At 43.1% G+C, this 20,426-nt stretch overlaps 2 protein-coding genes across 2 annotated transcripts in view; one reads left to right on the top strand and one right to left on the bottom strand.

Annotated features, from left to right (window-relative positions):
- Nucleotides 1-4,079: 4,079 nt before the first annotated feature.
- Nucleotides 4,080-18,896, top strand: HABP2 (hyaluronan binding protein 2). The gene is made up of 13 exons (XM_054276988.1): nt 4,080-4,113; nt 8,988-9,122; nt 10,210-10,317; nt 10,738-10,854; nt 11,180-11,299; nt 11,941-12,112; nt 12,559-12,647; nt 12,777-13,008; nt 13,913-14,058; nt 14,397-14,531; nt 16,040-16,185; nt 17,054-17,254; nt 18,848-18,896. The coding sequence occupies exons 1-12, from the start codon at nt 4,107-4,109 to the stop codon at nt 17,228-17,230; spliced, it is 1,584 nt and encodes a 527-aa protein (XP_054132963.1). The 5' UTR covers nt 4,080-4,106; the 3' UTR covers nt 17,231-17,254; nt 18,848-18,896.
- NRAP (nebulin related anchoring protein) overlaps nt 18,806-20,426 on the bottom strand; it is a 46,708-nt gene continuing 45,087 nt past the window's right edge. Inside the window, exons 41-42 of the mRNA XM_054276987.1 lie at nt 20,092-20,244; nt 18,806-18,907 (exon numbers count right to left, since the gene is read on the bottom strand). Of these exons, the coding sequence (XP_054132962.1) occupies nt 18,806-18,907; nt 20,092-20,244 (255 nt within the window). The remainder of the gene's footprint in view (nt 18,908-20,091; nt 20,245-20,426) is intronic.

Below are 20,426 nucleotides of genomic sequence, written 5' to 3'. Positions count from 1 at the left end.
AGTAGCTGTGTCTGCCCTCGTGGCTCCTTCATGGCTTGTGTCACTTGTGGATGGAAGTTGATCAAATATCCATCTTCATTCTCCAGTTCAACTCCATCCCACCTCCTTCTTGGCTGCAAAGCTGTGACTACACAGATGAACAAATGAAAGCATAATCTTTGTTTTTCTGTCATAGAGGCCAGTTCATGACAAGTTGCAGGAGAATTTGCAGGCCTTAATGCAATTGAGTGAATAAGCCAATTTCTACCAATGCAGTTTCATACTGGAATTCCTGTAGTGCTTCGTTGCAGTGTCTGTGTATGTATAGAGCTAATTTTTGTCTCTCTTGCTACTCTGTCATGCAAGCTTGAGCGATTTCACTGTTTTCTCTGGAAGTCTATTTTGCACACATGTAAACTCACAGCATAACCCTCGGTTGTTACCTTTTTGCTCTCCTTTTCCACCTGCTTTTGTGTTTTAGTGATTCATTTTTAGTGCAATAAGAGGTAGCAATGTACCCAAGACACAATAAACAGTTCAATTGCAGAATGGCCCTGGCAGCCATAAATAACTTCCCTTGAATTTGGGGCCAAATCTTCCTGGGTTTGTTCAGAAAGAATTGCTAGAGATTAACTGGACATTTTTGTCTGAGAAAGAGCCATAGGATTCCATCCTGAGATAAAGAAAGCTCATGGTTCTGTCATTCCTATTTGAATCTATTACATTTCATTGGTCTCCCTTTCTTTAGGAGTTGAAATGGAAACATTGCATGTATCATGTATGTGCAATGTAATTAGTACAAAATCTATTTAACAAAACTTTGACGTTTCTTTTTGAAGAAATGAACTTTTAGTGAAGTGCTAATCTTTACAGTGACAAAATACAACAAAGGCCAGGTGAAATTAGGATATTTTGAATTTCACGATTTTTTTCTAGGAGACCTATAAACGTAGTTGGCTCCATAGTCAGCAGTGCACTGTGCCTATGTAAAATGTCCTTTCTTTTTTTTTTTCTTTTTACTGTTTGGGGGTTTTTGGGGTTTTTTGGTTTTGTTTTTTTTTTTTTTTCGGTAGGGTTTCTTTTTTATGAGCCTGAAGTAGTAAAATTTAAAATTGCTCTCTGCAAATTCTTCCAGCTCTGTCCCTCATCACTGCAGAACTGCTATGAACAGAATCCAGTGATTTTATTCCCTCTGAGAGAGCACACGAAGTATCGGTGTTGAGCTGCAGCAAGGAGACCGTTTGGTGAAACCAGCCCACGGTCCAATTTCTTCTCCCCCCGCCCCCCTTCCTTTTGTTCAAATCCTGCTCCTCCTTGGGCTCAGTGTTGCACCTCGTCGGAAGGACAAGATCCTCCTCTGCTGGCCACGAGCAATACGGCACTGCAGGCAGGAGGCCCTGCCTGCTCTGCCCCTGCCTGCTTCCCTCCTGCAGCCCCCTCCTGAACCCCCACCCTGTGCACCCCTTCTTCTTCTGTATCCATCTCTAACATCCTGCATCCCCATCCTGCATCCCCCATCCTGCATCCCACATCCTGCATCCCCCATCCTGAATCCCACATCCTCTCCTGGAGGGGATGAAGGGGAGAGCTCCAGCACACAGGAGGGAAGGAGTGAGCTCTTCCTCCTCCTCTGCTGCACACCACCATGGCAAGCTTCAGGCCATGAGTCAAAAAGTGAAAATTTGGCCCTCTCCTGGCTAGCAGGGGTGAAATTGCTTCAAAACCAGTGTGGGCTGGTGAGTGGTCCAGGGGACCCCAGGACAGAGGAGAGAACTCTCCGTGCTGAGAAGTCAGCTCTGCCAGAGGTTTTGTCCCCTGTGGCTCTGCTGCTGCAGCTTGTGACAGGCACACGAGGAGGGAGAGCTGCAGCACAAAAGGAGATGCAGGAGGAAGTAAATATTGTATTTGACTCCTGGACTCTATGCTGAGTGCTCCAGAAGCCTTTGTTCCCAGTAATATTTATATTGTGGCAGCAGAGTGCTTTCATCCAAAAGCAGGAATCAAAATCTGAGACTCAGTCACCAGCCACCAGGCCGTTGCCTGCTCTGAAGGGTGATAGCGTAAACCTGCACATTGATGAGGGCACCACTTTATTGTGAGAAAGAGTTTAGGGTACCTGCCTTTCTGTAGTCAGCTCTACCCATGTTTAGACAGAGCAGCAGATGAATACCCTAGGAAAGAAAGTAGTGTAGCACAATGCTGCATCATCTCTCATCTTTCCTATTTCCTCGGGGTATGAGCATTGTGAAAGTGATCTCCACCCTATAGCTGGGGAAACTGAGGCACAGAACAGCCTGGTGCACCTCACTTAGCCTGGGCTGAAACCCTCCAGCATTTCCTGGAATGCCAAGGGCTGCCCCCAGTGCAGGGACAAGCTCACTCAGTCAAACCTTTCAGAGCCAAACCCTTTCCAACCCCATAAGGCAAACATGACAGCAGGGCAGCACAGAGAGCTGGAGAGTGAGATGAAATGTTTCTTGCATCATCCTGCTCCCAGTGCTGCTTCCTTGTTCTTTGTTTCATCTGTTCCTCCAAAAGAGAAGAATACACTTGCAGAGTTTGTTTTGGTCTGTGTTTATGGATGAATGCTATCACTAATTGTAAATGGAGCAATTAGACCTTTGCTTTATGTGGTCTCCATTGGGTTCTGGCAAAGGATCTAACGAATGCTGTACCTGCCCTCAAAAAACATATACACCAAGGACAGAGCTTTTACAGCCTTCTCATTTACCATCATCTCTACACTCATTCAGGAGGGGCAATTGTGTGAGGATGTGTGTCCTTCCAGCTGCAAAGGATTTAGTTCTGTATGTGTGTGGCTCACTCAAATGCACCTGGGAAGGGGCTCTGCTGAGGGGTTCAGGGGACATTGCTCTCATTAAAGTCAGTGGGGAAGGGGAGAATGGGAGTTTCTGTTCTCCCTGGCTCAAACACAAGAGGGATGCAAAGGTGCCTGAAGCAAAAGTTCATTTATATATTCCAGAAAACATTCACAAATGTGAATTCTGAGCTTTTTATTTTGTTCTGTTTCTTATTCATTGCTTCTGATTAATTTGTTCTTAGTCTTAACCAGCATTATCTGAGAATGTCTTTCTTCAATGTATAATGCGCAAGTAAACAGGGCATATATTTACAACTAATTGTATCTGTAGCAATATATAGTTGCACATAATAGTTGCAAGTGTATGCTGTCTTTGCTATGTGTGTTAAATTGTTTGGAAATGCATTTTACTCCCTAAAATTATGTGAGGGATGAAGAATAGCACTTCAAATCTCCTTCACACCCACTGTTAGGATGTGTATCCTCACTGCAGGCAGGTAATCCTGTCCTCAGTTGGGATTTAGAGCAAGAGGAAAAGCAAACGGAAATTGTCACACCGCTGGGGATGCGTCCTGGTGTAAAGTCAGTGCCTTTCCTTTCAGACAAACCTCACTCACACTCTTCAAAGGCTAAGAGCTGTTTTCCTTCTTCTACTGTTCCCTTTTGTTGCTTGCCCTTGATCATGAGCCAAACAGGAAAGGCTGGAGCCCCACGTTGGAGGTGGGACACACGGCATTTCCTCCTGGAGAGTGCCAGAAATATTCTCCTACATCCAAAGATTGTTAACAGCCTTCCAGCTCGGGGGTCCAGGTCCCACTGGGTGCACCAGGTGTAAGGTCCTGGGCCGTGCTGCACTGCCCAGCATCCACTCTGCCATGCCCAGGCACCTCCCAGCCTCCAGCTTTGGCAGCCAGCTGGAGTGTGGCCTCTGTCAGCATCTCAGAGAAGTTGGACAAATAATCAGTGTGCCACCACCTCATAAGCAAAGAGAAAACTTAACCCATTCAGATCATGTTTGCCCCAAATCAGACCAGCCCAGCAGCTTAAGTGGTATTCTTGGAAAAGCCAGACCTCTCTCGTGGGTTATTGACATTTTGTTACCCTTTAGGAAGAGCTCTAAAAATCTAGGTCAGTTAGCTCCAAAGTGTGGGGGGGAACAGCCTTATCTGGATGTCCAACATTAGGGGCAAACAGAACTTTGTACTGTAAGCAAAGCTCTGTGCTGGCTTCTGTTTTAACCAGAAAATGACTCTCTGATCTTTATTATCTCATGCAGGCTATCCATTCTTCCCTCTGGGCCAACACAATGGAAGGTAAGTGGTTTCAGTTTCATCATTTCAACTTCTGCCTGCCACAAAACTGAGAGGCTGGCAACCTGGTTCATCAAGACCCTTTCCTAGTGCCCAGTGCTGAATTATTTTAACTTCATGGAGAGCCTTGCTGTGCTTAAAATATGGTCTGTGATCAAGTAGAAAGTCTGTTTGACTTTGGACAAGTAATATGGTGAGTGCTTTCAGACCTCCACGTGTGCTGCAGGAGACAAGAGTGCAACATGTCCCAGCCAGGAGTGTGTCTGACACACTGCAAACAAAAACAGAGGTACAGCAGCGGTACCAACATACAGCTGATCCCCAGGGTTCTCCAGGACCACACCTGCAATTCTCAATTCTGTCCCAAACCATGACTTTTCTGCCACTCTCTGCCTTCCTGTGCTTTGGGGACCAGTAGGTGACAGTGGCCCATGGTCTGGAGGAGAGGTCATGGTGCTGGGCTGCAAACCTCACAGAAGGATGAACAGAGACCATAGTTGGGGATCAAAACTGGAGGTCAAATAAATGAAGGCTGACTTTCCCCTGCAGCGCAACTAACTGTGGAACTTATCTCTGCAAGGCTTTGCCCCAAGTGCTAGAAGATTCAGAAACAAGCCCATGCAAGTAAAAATCGTTAAAGGCTGTGTAGCATTAAGATGTTGATAAGGGAAAAGCTGTGATGAATATTGTGTGAGGATGTGTAGGATGTGTGAGGATTTGTCTATCCTTTCACAGTCTACATGGTCCATGTAGAAGATTATGTTTTTATTGATAAGTTTAGTATTTTTGCAGGTAAACCCTGCTCTTTCTTCTGTTGATTTCAATGGCTGAGTTTATAATGCATATCTAATTAAATATTGCAATAATTTTGTGGATTTTCCTGCATAAAATACAGTGGATTTTAGCATGCACTCATTATTCTTCTGCATTCCTGTTCATTCCAGTGGCATTTGGGCTTTCAGGTCAAACCAGAAATCTTATCTCTCATACAGCAGTGCCCAAATCAATGTTGATGTTTTGTGTGTAGAAAACAAATTTCCAAATCATTTTTATGTCTGAGCTCAGTATTTGGGCTCTGCAAATATTTGACCACAGTCATGCACTTGATTCAGGGTTACACAGCCTTGTGCAAACTGGTTGATCTGCCTTTTGATGGTAGCTTTAACAATTTCTTAACTCATTCCCTGCCTTATGGTGTATGGTCCTTACATCTGTCCCCCCACTGTTCCCACAATCTTCTTCTCCCCATCCCCCTTAAAGTTTCCACTCCTTCAGCCATCACGATTCCCCTTCACCTGCATCCATCCCTCTGAGGAAAAAAGTGCTGCAAAACTGCTTTTAAGTAACAGCCACAAAACTATTTGAAAGGCTTTCTGGCTTTGTTGTTAGCTGGTCTCCCTTCTTTCTGAAGCTGCAGCTACTCCCAGCCACAGCCCGCTTGGAAGGGAGGAAATACTGTGAGGTCTCATCTCTGCAGAAGTAAATGGGGAATATCTCATTATTTAAAATACAGTCAGGATTTCAGCCTCATAAAAATAACACTGCAATAATCTCAGAGCTGGGGACAAAAAGTATTTAGGGGGGTGGTAGGAAAACTCATCCTGCTTAAATTAGGCCAGATTTCAGTCAGTCTCCAGAGGTTCAGAGAGCTTGAATAAATGCTGGGTACTTTCTGGCACTCTTGATGTGTGTTGGCAATAGGCTTTAACTCTGCACATCACTCATCTTGACAACTGCAGTCCAACAAAGTTACCTCGCAATTCAGGTCACCCGATGGCATCCTAATGCATCACTTTCCCACTTGGAACATTAGTCATCACTTGATCCAGGGAAGGTTTTGAAACCAGTGTGACTGTCGGCGTTGGGGTATCTGTTCTCTCCGTAACAGAGAGCCCGTGTCAGCTAATGAACAAGGGGATATTGATCAGAAATCCATCGCTTGATTGACAGCTCTTGGCAATGTGAAAAACTGCAGATGAAAGCTTGCACAGTTTAAAAGATCACCCAGACCTCAAAGCTGATTTGAAGCTTTAAAAGTCAATCTCTGTCTATCAATTATGGGGGGATTTTTTGTACTACACAGAGGAAAGTTATTCTTTGAAAATTTGCATGCAGGATGTCTAATTTAATTTCATGTAATAGTCACATTTCAGTGACAAATGTCAGATCACTGCTTTTTTAAGCATGTTAAGGTTTTCCAGCACTTACAAAGAACGAACACTCTGATTTAGTAATATGTTTAAATCAACCAGTGTATCAGACTTTGTGCTTTAATTATGTGCTCAGATAAAAAAAAGTGTTGTTTTTGCTTTACTAAACCTATGGCTTGTTATGAATAATTTAAAAATTTGGAATGGGAGCACTTCTTAAATAAGAGATGTGGAAGCCAAATAGTTATTTAGTGTCAAAACAGTGATAAATAAGAAGACATCTCTTAGTTTGATATCATATGCCCCAGTGAGGGTTTTCTGGTCTTTGTTTTTCACTGCTTCATGCAGCTGGAGCAGCTGGGAGATGGGAAATATCACTCATGTGACCTGTAGGAGCTATGTCTGTTTCTCAGTTTCATGAAGAGGGATAGAGGGATAGCAATGGGGAAAGCAGGGACACTGGTCATTTCTCAGATCTGTTGCACTCTTACATCACCTTGGCTGGTCTCCTAGGTAGTAACCTCAGCTTCCTGACTCCGGTATCCCCATGGGGGACAGGGTACCCAAAAGGCTTTGCTTATGTCTTCTGAGCCCTTTCCACATGCACCCTGAACTCCATTCCTTGGCCATTAAATTTCTTGAAATGGTAATTGCCAGCCCTTGAGGGGATTGCCCAAGGTTGCCTGTTTTACCTCGGCCCTGCCTACCTGAAGCCGCCCTCTTCAAGGGCAGCTGGGTGCCAAATTCAGCAGGTGTGCTATAGCCTGTCCCAAAACTGCCCCATCAGTGCACATGGGGGATTGTGCCCCCAAACCTTGTGAATTACATCTTGGCCATCTTGTTTACAGAACAGCTGAATTTAAAAATCATTCATAACCTGTCAAGTAATTACATAAGTATTCTTAATAAATGATTAATCTGTTGCTGAGAAATCATGCCAAACGAAAGTCAAATGACAGTAGTGTCATTTCTTAACAACACACACAGAGCAGTTGGCTTAAAAACCAGGGTAGATGATTCTGCAATGGCTTAGCTCTTTGTCCTCATTCAGGGCACTAATTTTTCCTCTGTTGACTCAGAAGAGTCCTCTGTAAAGCATGGTGGCATGTTTGCACTGTGCCTTTCACAGCCGTTGCTCCCCTGTTCATCCTTCATAACTTTAAGCAGGTATATTTTTCCATAAAAAAGGATACCCCATCCTTCAGACAGCATCTGTGGAATAAAAACCAGAATGCCCCTCTAAGATTCTGAAAATAAACAGGGGATACAAAATCAGACTACTTCAGACAGTTCCCTCAACCTCAAGTCGTTTGCAAAATCTCCTCTCCAACAAAGTGAACTTGGAGGCTGCATTTCAGGCAAAACTTCCTTTTTGTTTTTCTTCCTTAACTACTTCACATTAATTTTAATTTTTTTCAGTGTAGACAATGTCCTTATCTTTCAGCAAGATCCTTCTGTTCCTCAGCAAGGCGTACACTTCTGCAACACTTGCACATAGTCGAGACTTGGCTCCTGTGGAAATAATGAGCTGAGGAAAAGGAGTCTTGACTTGACATAGCAATAAATGAGGTGAAACTTTCCTCTATTTTTTTTTTTTTTGTGAGAAACGAGAGTTGGCATGTAGGAAAAAAAAAAAAAAGAGAAGAAAAAAAGACGGTTCTATTTTAATATGAAATATAAAACACCCATTGTACAAACGTGGAATTTCTTTCTTTTTTTTCAGAAGCAAAGAAAGAATAAAGATAAAGGCTGCAAGTGAATGAATGAGGAGAGAAAACTAAGATAATGCAGTCGATAATCAGTTCAAGGCAGAGCATTATCCATGGGGCCATCGGTCCGGCCCTAGGGGAGAGCTTTTTAAAATGTCTCTGTACGTAGCTTAGCTTTGCTCATTACCATAGCTTGTCTTTGAAACACTGGAGTGGCTTCCACTGGCAAGAGCTGTACCTGTGGCAAGAGCCGCCAGTCCACTTTAATCACACACCCCCTGTGTGGTTGGCAGAGCCGCGCTCCCCGCGGGCTCCATGAGGGCTCCGGCCCCTGTAGGCCGCGGCTGCCGAGGCACGGATGGGCTCCTCAGCCAGCACATGGCTGCAGTGCCAGGCCCTCACTGTCAAAGGCTGCTTTGTGGGTGAGAAGTCACAAACTCATGCAAGTGGATGACTCTGTCCCCCCAATTGCTCTCAGGATGGGACTCTGTGTCCCCCCACACAGCAGGGCCTCCATGCTGGGGAAGGCCCTGCCTCATTCTCTGCAGCAGCGGTGATGGTCAGCAAAGCAGCTGGACAAAGAAAATCCCTTCTTCTTATAGGAGCCTGAATCTCTTTTTGTGCTGGTACCAGCCGCATTGGCAGTCCTGGTTGTGGTACCACACTCCTTACGCCTTTGCCTGGAGACCCTGGCCTGCATTCCCTCTGGGGCATCCTGGCTGTCACCACAGGAGCCAGCTGGGCAGCCAGAGCCCCAGTGCCCCTCAGGAGCATCCTCGAGGACAACACTGGGGCCAGCTGTGCTCAGGTGAGCTCTGCCTATGCCAAGGAAGAGCTGAACAGCATCTTTGGTCCTCAAGATGGTTACTAAACCCACTGACATCCCAAATCAGCTGAAAGGGAAAAGTACTGTCCATCTCAGGAATAACTTCTTTCACAACTTGTCTCCTTCCAATTTTAATTACTGCTCCAGTTTTAATCCTCTGTTCTTTCACTCTCTTCTCACCCCTCCCTGCAGATGAGACTGAGGACTATGAGAACTACGAGAACTACTACTATACAGAAGCAAATCAGGACACCAACCTCCAGCAGGAGCTCTCGGAGGAATTTAGCTGGATGGAGACATCTTTAGGCGACTTCAGTTACAGGAGAGGTACCTGTCAGGGGTGGGCAGGAAGGCAAAGAAGGGGTAAAATCTCAACCCTGTGCTTGAAGCATGAGTGTGGCAGGCCTGGCTGCCAGCCTGCTCTCAAAATGCCTGCATCAAAGGGATGAGTTAGGAGAATTGTTTGCAATGTTCTTCTTTGTATTTCCCTTGTAAGGATCCTGTGTTTTATCTCCAGGTTTCACAGGGTGGATTCTGATCATGCAGAACATTTCTGATTGCTACTACAAAAAAGCACAGGCTTATTTGTCTATAGACACTGTAAGATGTAATTGCTGTTTTCATGGGATATATGTTCTGTATTTATGCTAGGAACCAAATGTAGAGCAGGTTTTTTCTTTTTTTTTTTTTTCTTCTTTTATCAGTTGCAGAGGTTTTATTTCATTTTCATTTTTTGTTTTGCTAAACTTCAGGAGAACAGGAAAGGATGCTAGAGATTGCTCAAGGGACTCAAAAGGGGAGGCAGGGAAGTTGCCTGTAACACTCTCCCAGTTATCCCCTGGTACAAAGCAGCAGAGCTGACTTTGGGCTGTCTCCAGTACCAATTGCTCCTGGCAGCCTGAACTGCAGTGGAGATGTTATGCACAATGTAAGGAGCAGCACATGAGTGACTTTAGCATGTGCCAGCTCCCTTTAGGCAAGAGCCACCCAGAGGTTTGGTAGAGTCTAATGGTAGTGGATGGCTTTTCCAGAGGAGATTTAATGCTATGTTCCGAACAGGACATTGCCAAATCCACATCACTCCAGACTCAGTCCATGAAGGCAGACTCAGTCCAGAGACAATGCCAGAGAGACAAATCTATCTCTGATCAAAGGAAGGGACTTGCCCCATTACAACTCTGTAATAGGGGAGTAGAGGATCTCCAGACCCAAAGCTATGAGCCACTGCAGCTTGGAATAAATTCTGCAGCAACTCATACCACTCCTGTGGGTGCTGAGTTGATGCACAAGCACAGCACTTGTTGCAGAGGATGCTGTGCCCAGGAAGACAGACTCTGACAACGACAAAATGCAAGAAGAAAAAGCAGGTGATGAAGGTTGAGATGCTGAAAGATCTCCATCCTTACCTCTACAGACTCATGCTACTCCAGCCCCTGCAAGAATGGTGGTACGTGTGAAGCCAAGGGAAGTGACTTCAGCTGTCACTGCCCCAAGCCATATGGTGGGACTACATGTGAAAAAGGTAATGGCTCTTTTGCTAACCTAAACTCCTCATTTTGGCAAATAATTCTACTGTTGAAACTTTATAAACCCGCTGTTTGCTGAGCTGAGTGCTCTGACAGCCCAGAGCAGTCATGTCCACAGTTCTTAGGACCTCATCCAGGCCAAAGTTTGTCTAAAGAGCATCCAGTGAAATAAACTTCAGGAGTGCAGAGAGTGCTCCTCTATGCCCTGCAAGGTGGGAAGTGGGGAGCTGCCCACTGGTACCACAGATTTTTTGCCATAGATGCTGTGAACAAGAAGGGAGACCCAGAGTCCACATCTGCCAAATAAAAGCTTCCTTACAGCATCAAGGGAAGGCACCTTCTTGTGATCCCTGTAAGGGCACAGCTCCTGTGCACACACAAATGCTGATGATGTACTTTATGTGTGTTTTCCACAGTGGAGGACATGTGTCTGGAGAAGAACTGCCACTTTGGTGACTGCCTGATTACATTAACCCCACCCTATTTTAAGTGCAGCTGCAAGCCTCCCTACAAGAGACCCTCCTGCCGGCGTGGTGAGCACTCAGCTGGGCACGAATTGTGGTGGGGACAGCACCATGGCCAGTCTGCAGTGGGAAATCACTCACTGCAGAGGGGGATCCTGCCCTAGAAATGCTGCTGCTCCCATCCATCACTGGCCAGTGATGAGTTATGCTTGTTTTGCAGGGTGGTGGTTCAGTCATTGGTAAAACCCCCAGAGATATGTGTTTTACAAGATCTTATGAGAACTCAAAGCCAACAGGCTGAGTGGGAGCTCTTCCCAGCTTCCACTGGGCATGTGAGTGTCTGTGTAGTGTTCAGCACATTGACAAGGCTGTTCTGTGTTTTCCACATTGACAGCATCCAAACAGTGCAGCCCAAACCCTTGCAAAAATGGAGGCAGCTGCATACGGAACAGATACAGATCAAAATTCACCTGCAAGTGCCCTGAACCTTTCAGAGGGAGATTCTGCGAGATCGGTATGTCACAGCCCCTCAGGGGGATGGGTGAACCTCCAGGGAGCAGGGCCTGCTTCCCCCTGCAGCCAGACCATCTGATGCTATTCCTGTAGCATCCTGTGGTGACTTCCTGTCACTGCTCCAAGAGCCTGACTGCACCGGGGCACTGGGGACCTTGGAGAGAGGGTTAGAGGAAGAGGCTGACTTCTGCTGCTACTGCTGGCAGAGGGACTTGAAAGAGTTCCCATCTTGGTGTTTTCTAAGTGTGCTTTGGCAAGGTCCCACTGGTACATAGTGAGGTCCAGAGGTCCTCAGAGGTTACACATCATAAAGAGAAGAAATGTCAGGATTTCCTTAAACATTCAAAATCTGATGTAGTGAAGATGTCTCCCCAGTTGCCTGTGACTCCCCAGGCCGAGGGGACTGCTTCTGATGAGTGACATTTAAAGTCAGTCAAGGTAGAAGATGGACAGATGTTGGGACATTATTCTAATTTCTGGCCTGTGCACAATAAGGAACATAATTACTTGGTCCAGTAGATACTTCTGATCCTTCATATAATGAATGTAGGACAAGGAAGGGAAGGAAGAGGAACCACTTTGAGCAAGGAACAACACAAAAGTCATTTTCACAAGTTCATTTCAGTCATTGTCTTTCTACAGGACCAAATGATTGTTATGAAGAGGACTCCTCTACTTATAGAGGTAGAGTGAACCAAGCAGAAAATGGCAGGACCTGCCTGCACTGGAATTCCCACCATCTCTTGGACCATCCTTTTAATGCCTTTATGGAGGATGCTGACACACATGGCATTGGTGAACACAACTTCTGCAGGTAATATTTTGAAGAAGCAGCTCTAGAGGTCTGTATCAAAGAGATCCTTGAGGACAAACTGCTCATGAATTTGAGAAACTAATGGTGTTAAAATCTTGCATCTTTTTAGAAACTACCTGCCCATAAAATACCAGAATGTTAGAGATACCTTCTCTAATCATGCTGATATGAGGCTTATATGAGGCTTCCAGAGGCTGCCCTCTTTGTTTTGAACCAGTCCCACATTTTTCTTATGGCTAAGATAGGGAGTAGACATGGCAATAGTAATATGGCAGTACTGTATGTCTTGCTCAGACATCTTCTTTGTCAATCTTATGAAATATTATCTTTTGTTGATCTCCCATATGGGAACATGAAGCTTCTCCCTTAGAATCCTCAGCTCCTTCACTAGTTTCATGGAGATTTCCCCATTCCTGCTGGCTGATTCTCTCAACTGTTCCCTTCAGGAATCCTGATGAGGATGAAAAACCCTGGTGCTACATCAGGAAAAATAATGAAGTGGATTGGGAATACTGTGATGTTTCACTCTGTGCAGGTAAAGAATTAGAATCAAGTGATTTGGTAGCACATAGGTGGTCTAGAGCAGTAGGGGACTCCCTGCTGCTTAACTCTTCCAGTCTGATATTAACTCTGCATTATACATCTGCTGTCTCTTCCAATGCAGCTGAAGAGACCCCAACAGAACCCCCTACAGACCCCCCTGAAGTATTCCAAACATGTGGACAACCAGAAGTTCGTAGGACCCTCAAGAAGATCTATGGTGGATCCAAGGCTACACCTGGAAAACATCCCTGGATGGCATCTCTGCAGATACAGACTCCAGATGGGAATAAACATTTCTGTGGTGGAGTGCTAATTAAATCATGCTGGGTTCTTACTGCTGCACACTGCCTTGAGTAAGTGCATGTCCTATCATTAGGGTAGACAAATGTATAAAAATCAGGATGGCTAGTAAAGGCAGCTTGGTATCAAAATTATTTGCAATCAAATTAATTGCTGGGAGTCAAATTGAAAGAAAAACATATATGTGGACAGAAAAAAAAATAATACATGCATAAAAATGTTTATATACTTGAAAATGGTGCTTGCTGAAATAACAAATTTAGCCACCACTTAAATAAAATGAGCTGAAAAAAGTTGTGTGACAGGAAAAAAGGAGGAAAGTAGGAAGATTTTGCAATGTGTAAAAGAAGAACTCTATGCAAACCTCAGGAGATATTTGGATGCTATAAGCAACATCACCTATTACATCAGAATTAAGTTCTTCAAAACAGTCAAAATATGTGTGTGGCTTTAATTTTTTTCTGTGTCAGCTAGCTTAGAATACTACATTTCCTCCAACATTTGTATTGAATCAGTTGGAAACCACCACCCTAGGAAACAATTTCAACAAATTTGTTTGAATTGAAATTATTTGGAAATAATTTCAACAAATATAATTTTAAATATACTCAGACTGGCAAGCAACTCTACTGCCATGGCTACACGAGCTGCCCCTTGTCATCACTGCCACAGTAATAGACTGCGTGCATACTGCTACTCTGCCCTAAAAGGCAAAGAAAATCAGCTTAATTACAGCTGATTGCAGGTTAAAATCACTTTATTTCATGACTGCAACAAATTAAGAGAACACGCATTTTCCAATATCACTATTTTCCTATCTAAGCCTTCCTATAATGATTTTAGGAAATCTTCTGGCCAAGCTTTACAACAGAAAGAAATATCTTGAGTTCCTGTTACTGAAAGTGCACCTCCACTGATAAAAAATGTCTGTACATAAATGACTTTTTTTTTCTCCAGAAACCTAGAAACAAAGATCCAAGTAGCCCTTGGTAAACAAAACCTCAAGAAGAAAGAGGATCATGAGCAAATATTTGATGCAGTGGAAGTAATTGTACATGGCAAATACAGAGAGGAGACGGGTCATGCCCTATACAATGATATTGGTAAATCCTTTATTTGATACTCACACGGCTCACCTCCAACCTTTGTTGTTTGAAGTGTCTCTCTCCCACCAAAGTGAATGTAAAATTCTCATTGATGCTATGCTCTGCAAATAATCAGGCCAAATTTTGACTTAGACCCTTTTGAATCTTGGGATGTAAATTGTGATGGGCAGGCAGAAGTCACTGCTCAGGAGGAGCCAAACAATGGGAGCAGGTCCAGCATAGGGGGGCAAATGTGATCTTGGGTTTATGCAGCTTGGCATGGTAACAACTGCTAACAATAGTTAGGTATCAAAATTAGCTCCAAATATTTTTGTTATTGTTTATCTCCTCTCCAGCTCTGCTTAAACTGCAGCCTGTTGATGGTTACTGTGCAGTGGAAACAAAGTATGTGAAAATAGCATGTCTCCCAGACTTCTTCCTTCCTGCTGGGACTTCCTGCTTCATTGCTGGATGGGGTGACACAGAGACAGGTACTTGTGGGCTAACTGGATTTTGGTGGGTACTCCAGTGGCAAGGTGGGCTGCTACTTCCAGTAGCAATGTCCAGACACAAATGAGGATCTAGACACTAGTGAAACCAAGACATGGAATTAAAAAATAAATTCAGCTAAACCATGCCACGCAAATTACTCATTAGCAGAAATCTCTAACTGCTAAATCAACCAAACCTGTTAGAGTTCTGATAAGAGGCCAGATGCATTTTTTAGCCTGCCATCCAACTCTCGATGTCATGGTTTTATCTGAAGCCAGGTACAGAAGCAAGGAAGTATCAAGAGAGGCTATCATATAGCTTGTGTGTTTCAAGACAGCACCAAGAAAGACAGGAATTTTCACATGGTTTTCCAGCCCACTGGGTCAGATAAAGCTTTTTGGAAGCAGCATCTGGACCCTCGGATGTACTGAAAAATAAAAAAAAAATCCAAGCTTTTCAAGTTCAACCAGCTCTATCCAAAAACCTTTCTTGCCCATGGTAAATTCTAAGGGGAGAAATTTTTATGCTTAAAAAATTATAATGGCAATTTTCTGGAAGATGCATTTTCTCATGTTCTGATTGATGTGTTGCTGTGAAGCAGCAGAAGGAAAACCTGTCACTGAGGCTGCAGTAGGTGTTCTAGTGCTTAGTGACTGAAACAGCCTAATACAATCCATGGGACTGAACTCTCCCTTCACATAACCCCCATTGAAGTGCACAAGAGACAAGTGTGTTCATCTGATCAGAATGCACCAACAGAATTTAATGGACTTTTTTTAAAGCTCCAAATAAAGTCTCTCTTAAAAGGGTAAGGGGGATTTTATGGCTTTTCCCCCCAACAAAGAATATCAAGTACCCTGTACGTGTTCAAACTAAATGGCTCCTTCTATGAGCAGAGCTATTATTAGCATTTCAGGAAATCACTGCAGAAATGGAATATTTCCTGAAACTCAAGCAGAACCAAACTTATAAAGCACCTTTAATTATCTACAGATGTAGTACTTTGAAACTAAGGCTATTGCCTTTAGATGTCAAGTTATGTCTTTAGATTCACTGTAATTAATCATTGCCCTTAAATATTGTATGATTTTCAGTTTTCATCTGTTTCATTAGCTTGCATGTTAAAGCATCTAATAGAACCAGTCTGAGAAGCGCTGAGCAGCTCAAAGTCCCACGGGGACCTCTGGGAGCTGCAGACAACCAGCACCTTGGAAAAGCAGGATTACACAGAGAGAGCTGATTGGAACCAAATTCTGAATACCTGACTTAACTTTAATTTAGACAACAACTCTGTCCTGAGTGAAACTTCAGGCTCCAGCTCATTGGAAACACATTATTACAGCCAGATAGCTCTTTCCTTCCCAGGCTAGAACATGCATCATCCCCCCTTCTCTTCTCCCATCCTGTTTCTTTGCCCAGCAAGCTTGTATTTTGAATAAAAGACAAATTTTGAATATGACAGGAATGAGAAGAAAGTGACTCCATTTTTTTGGTGCACATCCCATAGGTGACCCATCCAATCAGCTGTTAGATGCCAATGTCAGGTTGATTTCACAGAGGAAATGCAATGAACCCAACTTACATCAAGACAAACTGGATGACAGCATGTTTTGTGCAGGACGTCTTCGGAAACCCGGAATCGATTCTTGTCAGGTGTGTGGCTTTTTCTGTATTTAAACACTAATTTTTTTGTGTAAAGAGTCAGGCTGCGCAGAACTTTGGGAATGTGCTGCATATGTACCTGTTCTCACATCAGTGTATTTCAACAGCCTTTCTGCAATACACTTTGAGCTGTACATCCTTACAGCTAATATTGCCAGTGTCACCTACAGGCAGATCTATGGAATCAAGAAACTTCTGAGGCAGTTTGTCATAATAACATGAAAACTTGCTCTTTTTGTTTTTCCTCAGTTTTGTTATGGCCTCTACCTTGACTGCCAATTCTAATCTGATTTTCACTATCAGAGCTAAGATTGCAAGGAGTCAGTATTGATGTTCCTTTTTATTACAGCTAACACAAATGTGAAACAAGTTCATACTTATACCATTGAAAGGTAGGAAACAGTTTGGACAACACTTCCTAAGGTGAAAATTACCACTGTAAAGCATATTTTGCAATAGAAATCAGAAACAAAACAAAAAAAAAATGCCAGTAAGCAACTCAGGCTATTTTGAGGAGTGTGAGACAGCTTGAGTTTTCATTAATGCCAGGGATCCCATCTTTATCTTTCTGAGTTCAGGCTCTGAATTCCTGGTACTTTCACGCCTGGGAAATTTCATGTGACCTTGTCAGATTTATGTCACAGACTGGAAAAAAATTAAAACTTACAGCCAAAAAGTCTGGTATCATTTGACCTTGTCACAGAACTGCAAGTCCACTTAGGGGCTAAGCAGCATCTGATGGTACATCTGTCAGAAAAAAACCATCATTACAGCTTCAAAGTCTTGTGATGAGAGAAGCATTCTGATTTTGGTTACTATTTTGCTTCATGCTTTGAACATGTGTGCTTTCCTTCCTCAGGGAGACTCTGGAGGTCCACTGACTTGTGTAGCAAATGGCTCCTACTACGTATATGGCCTTGTGAGCTGGGGAGAGGGATGTGGGTTAAAAAACAAGCCAGGAGTTTATACCCAGGTGACAAAATTCGCCAGTTGGATTAACGCTGTAATTCAGTATTCATCAAGGTCACGTCAGTAGGAGAGATCTTTGGAATGACAAATGGTAAGTAAGATTGAGAGTTTTACTGGTTTTATTCATTCCCTAAATGCCTCATCTTTGACAAAAAATATGGCTGATATTTTCCCATGGCCTACATGGGGCATCCTACATCACCATCTTGAAAATAGCCTTAAGAGTGTTAGCTAGAATGTCAGTGACAGTTGTGGGCTTTGAAATAAGCCCGCATTTTTTGACTGAACAGATCAGAAAGTAAAGCTACTCCAGTTCTTCCCCAAACAATGAAAGGCCCTGATATTTTCTAGATCTGCTTTTCAAGCTGTGAAAATTCTCCCAGCTCAGCTGCTGCCAGACATTTCCTCTTCCCCTCGTGCTCCTGTCTAAGGTGTGTTTTTTCTGCACTCATTGGACCCTGACACCTCAAAGCTATCGGTGTGTGCTCTTAAAGCCAGTACCATTTTTCACACACATAAGAATCACCATGGGGCTGAATTTGCAAGATTGCAGCCATTGGAATTTCCTGAGGAGAGAGGATCAGTCAGGACAATTATTTTTAAAAGCATTTTGTGGGTAAATAACAACAAATTTTATTAGTGATGCATTTCATATTGATAAACCAAACAAACTTTCAGTACTAGAACTACCCACTTTATTCCTGACTAGAGAATAATGACATGCTATGCTCCAGATCTACAATGGTTTTTATATCCTTAACCAGTGAGAGCTAGTAGTACTAAATGCTACTAAAAAATCTGTCTAAAGTCATTGGATAATTTGAGAGTTCTCATAAGGTGTACATGTCAGATTTTGTAACTTTTGCCCAATGATTCTGCACAGAAATTTGAAAAACAGGGATTGGTATTAAATGAGGATATAAAGAACAGACTTGTTTGTGAAGAGTCAATTTCTTAAAATAGTGATGTCAGTCTCACTTGAATTCCAGGGTTTACAACCTTCTCTAAGCAGCTACCTAATCTGTCAATAGCTGCAAAGAGTAATTCTGAATTTGTACTGCTGCAAAGAGTAATTCTGATTTTTTACTTTGGAAGATGTGAAAAAAAACTGAAGAACTGATTGTGACCTGAATACAGCCTGATAGTCTAGAACAGATTCCCTGAGCCTGCTAGAAGACCTGCCTTTGGCAAAGTCAGTGATAACTTTCCTCCCACTGGCCTTTGACTCATTCATCTCTTAAACCATCTGAATTGTGCTTTTGTACTCCCTTAGGTCAATGGTGCCAATATTCCAGGAACATAAAAATCTCCAAAAATTACAAACATGGAATAAGAGTCACCTGATTTATTAGTTATAAATTATTTAGTATTCTACCATCCATGATACAAAGCTGAGCCTGCCAGTCATCTAGTACTAATTTCATTTACAGCTTTAAATAAATAGCAGAATCTGTAATACATTCAGTGAGAAATCACAAAGTATCCACACAAAAATAAAAAGATCAGTTATAAATTGCAATGTTTTGGTTACCTCTTAAAACAAAAATTCTTAAATGCCTTCTGTTGTGTTTCACATAAACCTGAAAAAGCTACAGGATTTGCAGGACAAGATGAAAATCTATTTATGTTATGTCATGTTTGTTTACTTCTGATAAAGCTGCATTTGCCTTCTCTTGACTTGCAGAATTTCTGAAGCATCAGGATTGACTCCAGCTTGCTGAGATCCTTCTGTCCCCAACTGGTCCTGTAAAATCACAATCCAAAAAATTGTGAAACCAGCCAGTGGAAAGGGGAGGGCTTAAACTATTATTCTATGACAGTATTTTCATATTAAAAATTACACAACTGGCAAAAAAATGAGGAAAATCTAAATCACTGTTCTGCAGAGAGCGAATTTCTGCTGTGGAGAAGTGCAAAAAATGGACCTGTTCATGTAAGTTAGATACCTCACATACCAAAGGACAAAATGTGCTCAAGTCCTGGTTTCTGTTTTGAAATAAGAAGCAAACCAGCAAACACCTGAGTTCCACATGGACTGCACACCTGTAGGTTTCCCTGGGACCATCAGGTCATTACCATACCTTTGACTTATGAAGATACTGCTACTACTCTCAGTAACAGTAGCTCCCACTGCCTCCATTACTCAACCATAGTTTTCACTTATTTCCTGAGTTACTTTTCAGATGGGAATGTAAATCATGGGTATGTACTGTTTCTCTTGGTCTGGATTTCTTACCAAAGTTAATAATTAAACGATCAAAATATTTGAAGTGCAGTGCTTCTCTTTTCTTGTAGCTGAATAGTTCCTAATTGTAAGGGCTATGAGATTCCTGTATGGATTTCTGCTCTCTTGTACTGGGACACTGCAGACTGGGAGTCATCCCTGTGACAGAAGGAAAGCCTGGAAGATTCCTGCTTGTAATATCTTTAACCTTGGGCTGGACAGAGGCAGAGGAGGCTGGAGCATTGCCTCTTTGCACAAAGCCTCCCACAGCACATATTATCTGTCAGGAGCCTACACTCAGCCTGTCAATACGGCTGCCAGTGGAGATTACATGGCAACACTGAATTACATGGCAACATGTGGTTCCTGATGAAATTAGGAAAAGAGAATGGGAGTCACATGGGGAGTCTCTTCTACCTCTGCTTCTGCTTTTCTCAGTGGTACTAGGACACTTGGAGATCTTACATCATCCACAAGTTGGGGAAAACACATCCTGACACGACACTGCTGAACTCCCTTCAATGGTTCCTTCAAATTAAAGTGTACACTAAAGCACAAAGCTTCATGAAAGAAGTGCACATATCCTGTTCAGGTAATAGGGAGAGCTGTAGACTCCAGGGAGCATTCAAAAGTGTTAGATAGGATGTGTGCAGGTAAGGAGCAGAGCTGTGGGGATTTGTGACAAGATGGTTTGCTCTACTTACAGCTCCAGGTCTGTACTGAGTAGAAGGCTGCAGCAATCCCATTTCCCGAAGGTATGCCAGCTCAGCAGCTCTTCTTGCCATTTCAACTTTGTGGGAGCCTGGGGGAGTCCAGCCAATGCCTCTGAGCCAGTTCAAGTCAGACTTGTATTTTATCTGAGAGAATGAAACATGCACCAGGATGTATTATTTTGTAGAGCTCTAACCAAATCACATGCCCTGGGTATTCAAGACAGAGCATATAAAGGAGCAGCAGGGTCAATAATAAACAAATTATTCATTTTTAGCAAGCAGACTGTGGTTCTTTCGAGGTGATCTTGTTGGCAGGTAAGGTTTGC

Source organism: Melozone crissalis, unplaced genomic scaffold (genome assembly GCF_028551555.1).
Source record: "Melozone crissalis strain CALT ecotype California unplaced genomic scaffold, PUWL_Pcris_2 ptg000019l_1, whole genome shotgun sequence".
In the NCBI taxonomy this organism is placed as follows: domain Eukaryota; kingdom Metazoa; phylum Chordata; class Aves; order Passeriformes; family Passerellidae; genus Melozone; species Melozone crissalis.
This window is presented reverse-complemented; position numbering and strand designations above follow the sequence as displayed.

Coding starts and splice junctions, on each gene's coding strand:
- HABP2 (XM_054276988.1), top strand. Junction 11,300..11,940: donor AGGGAGATTCTGCGAGATCG/GTATGTCACAGC, acceptor GTCTTTCTACAG/GACCAAATGATTGTTATGAA. Junction 13,009..13,912: donor ACTGCTGCACACTGCCTTGA/GTAAGTGCATGT, acceptor TTTTTTCTCCAG/AAACCTAGAAACAAAGATCC.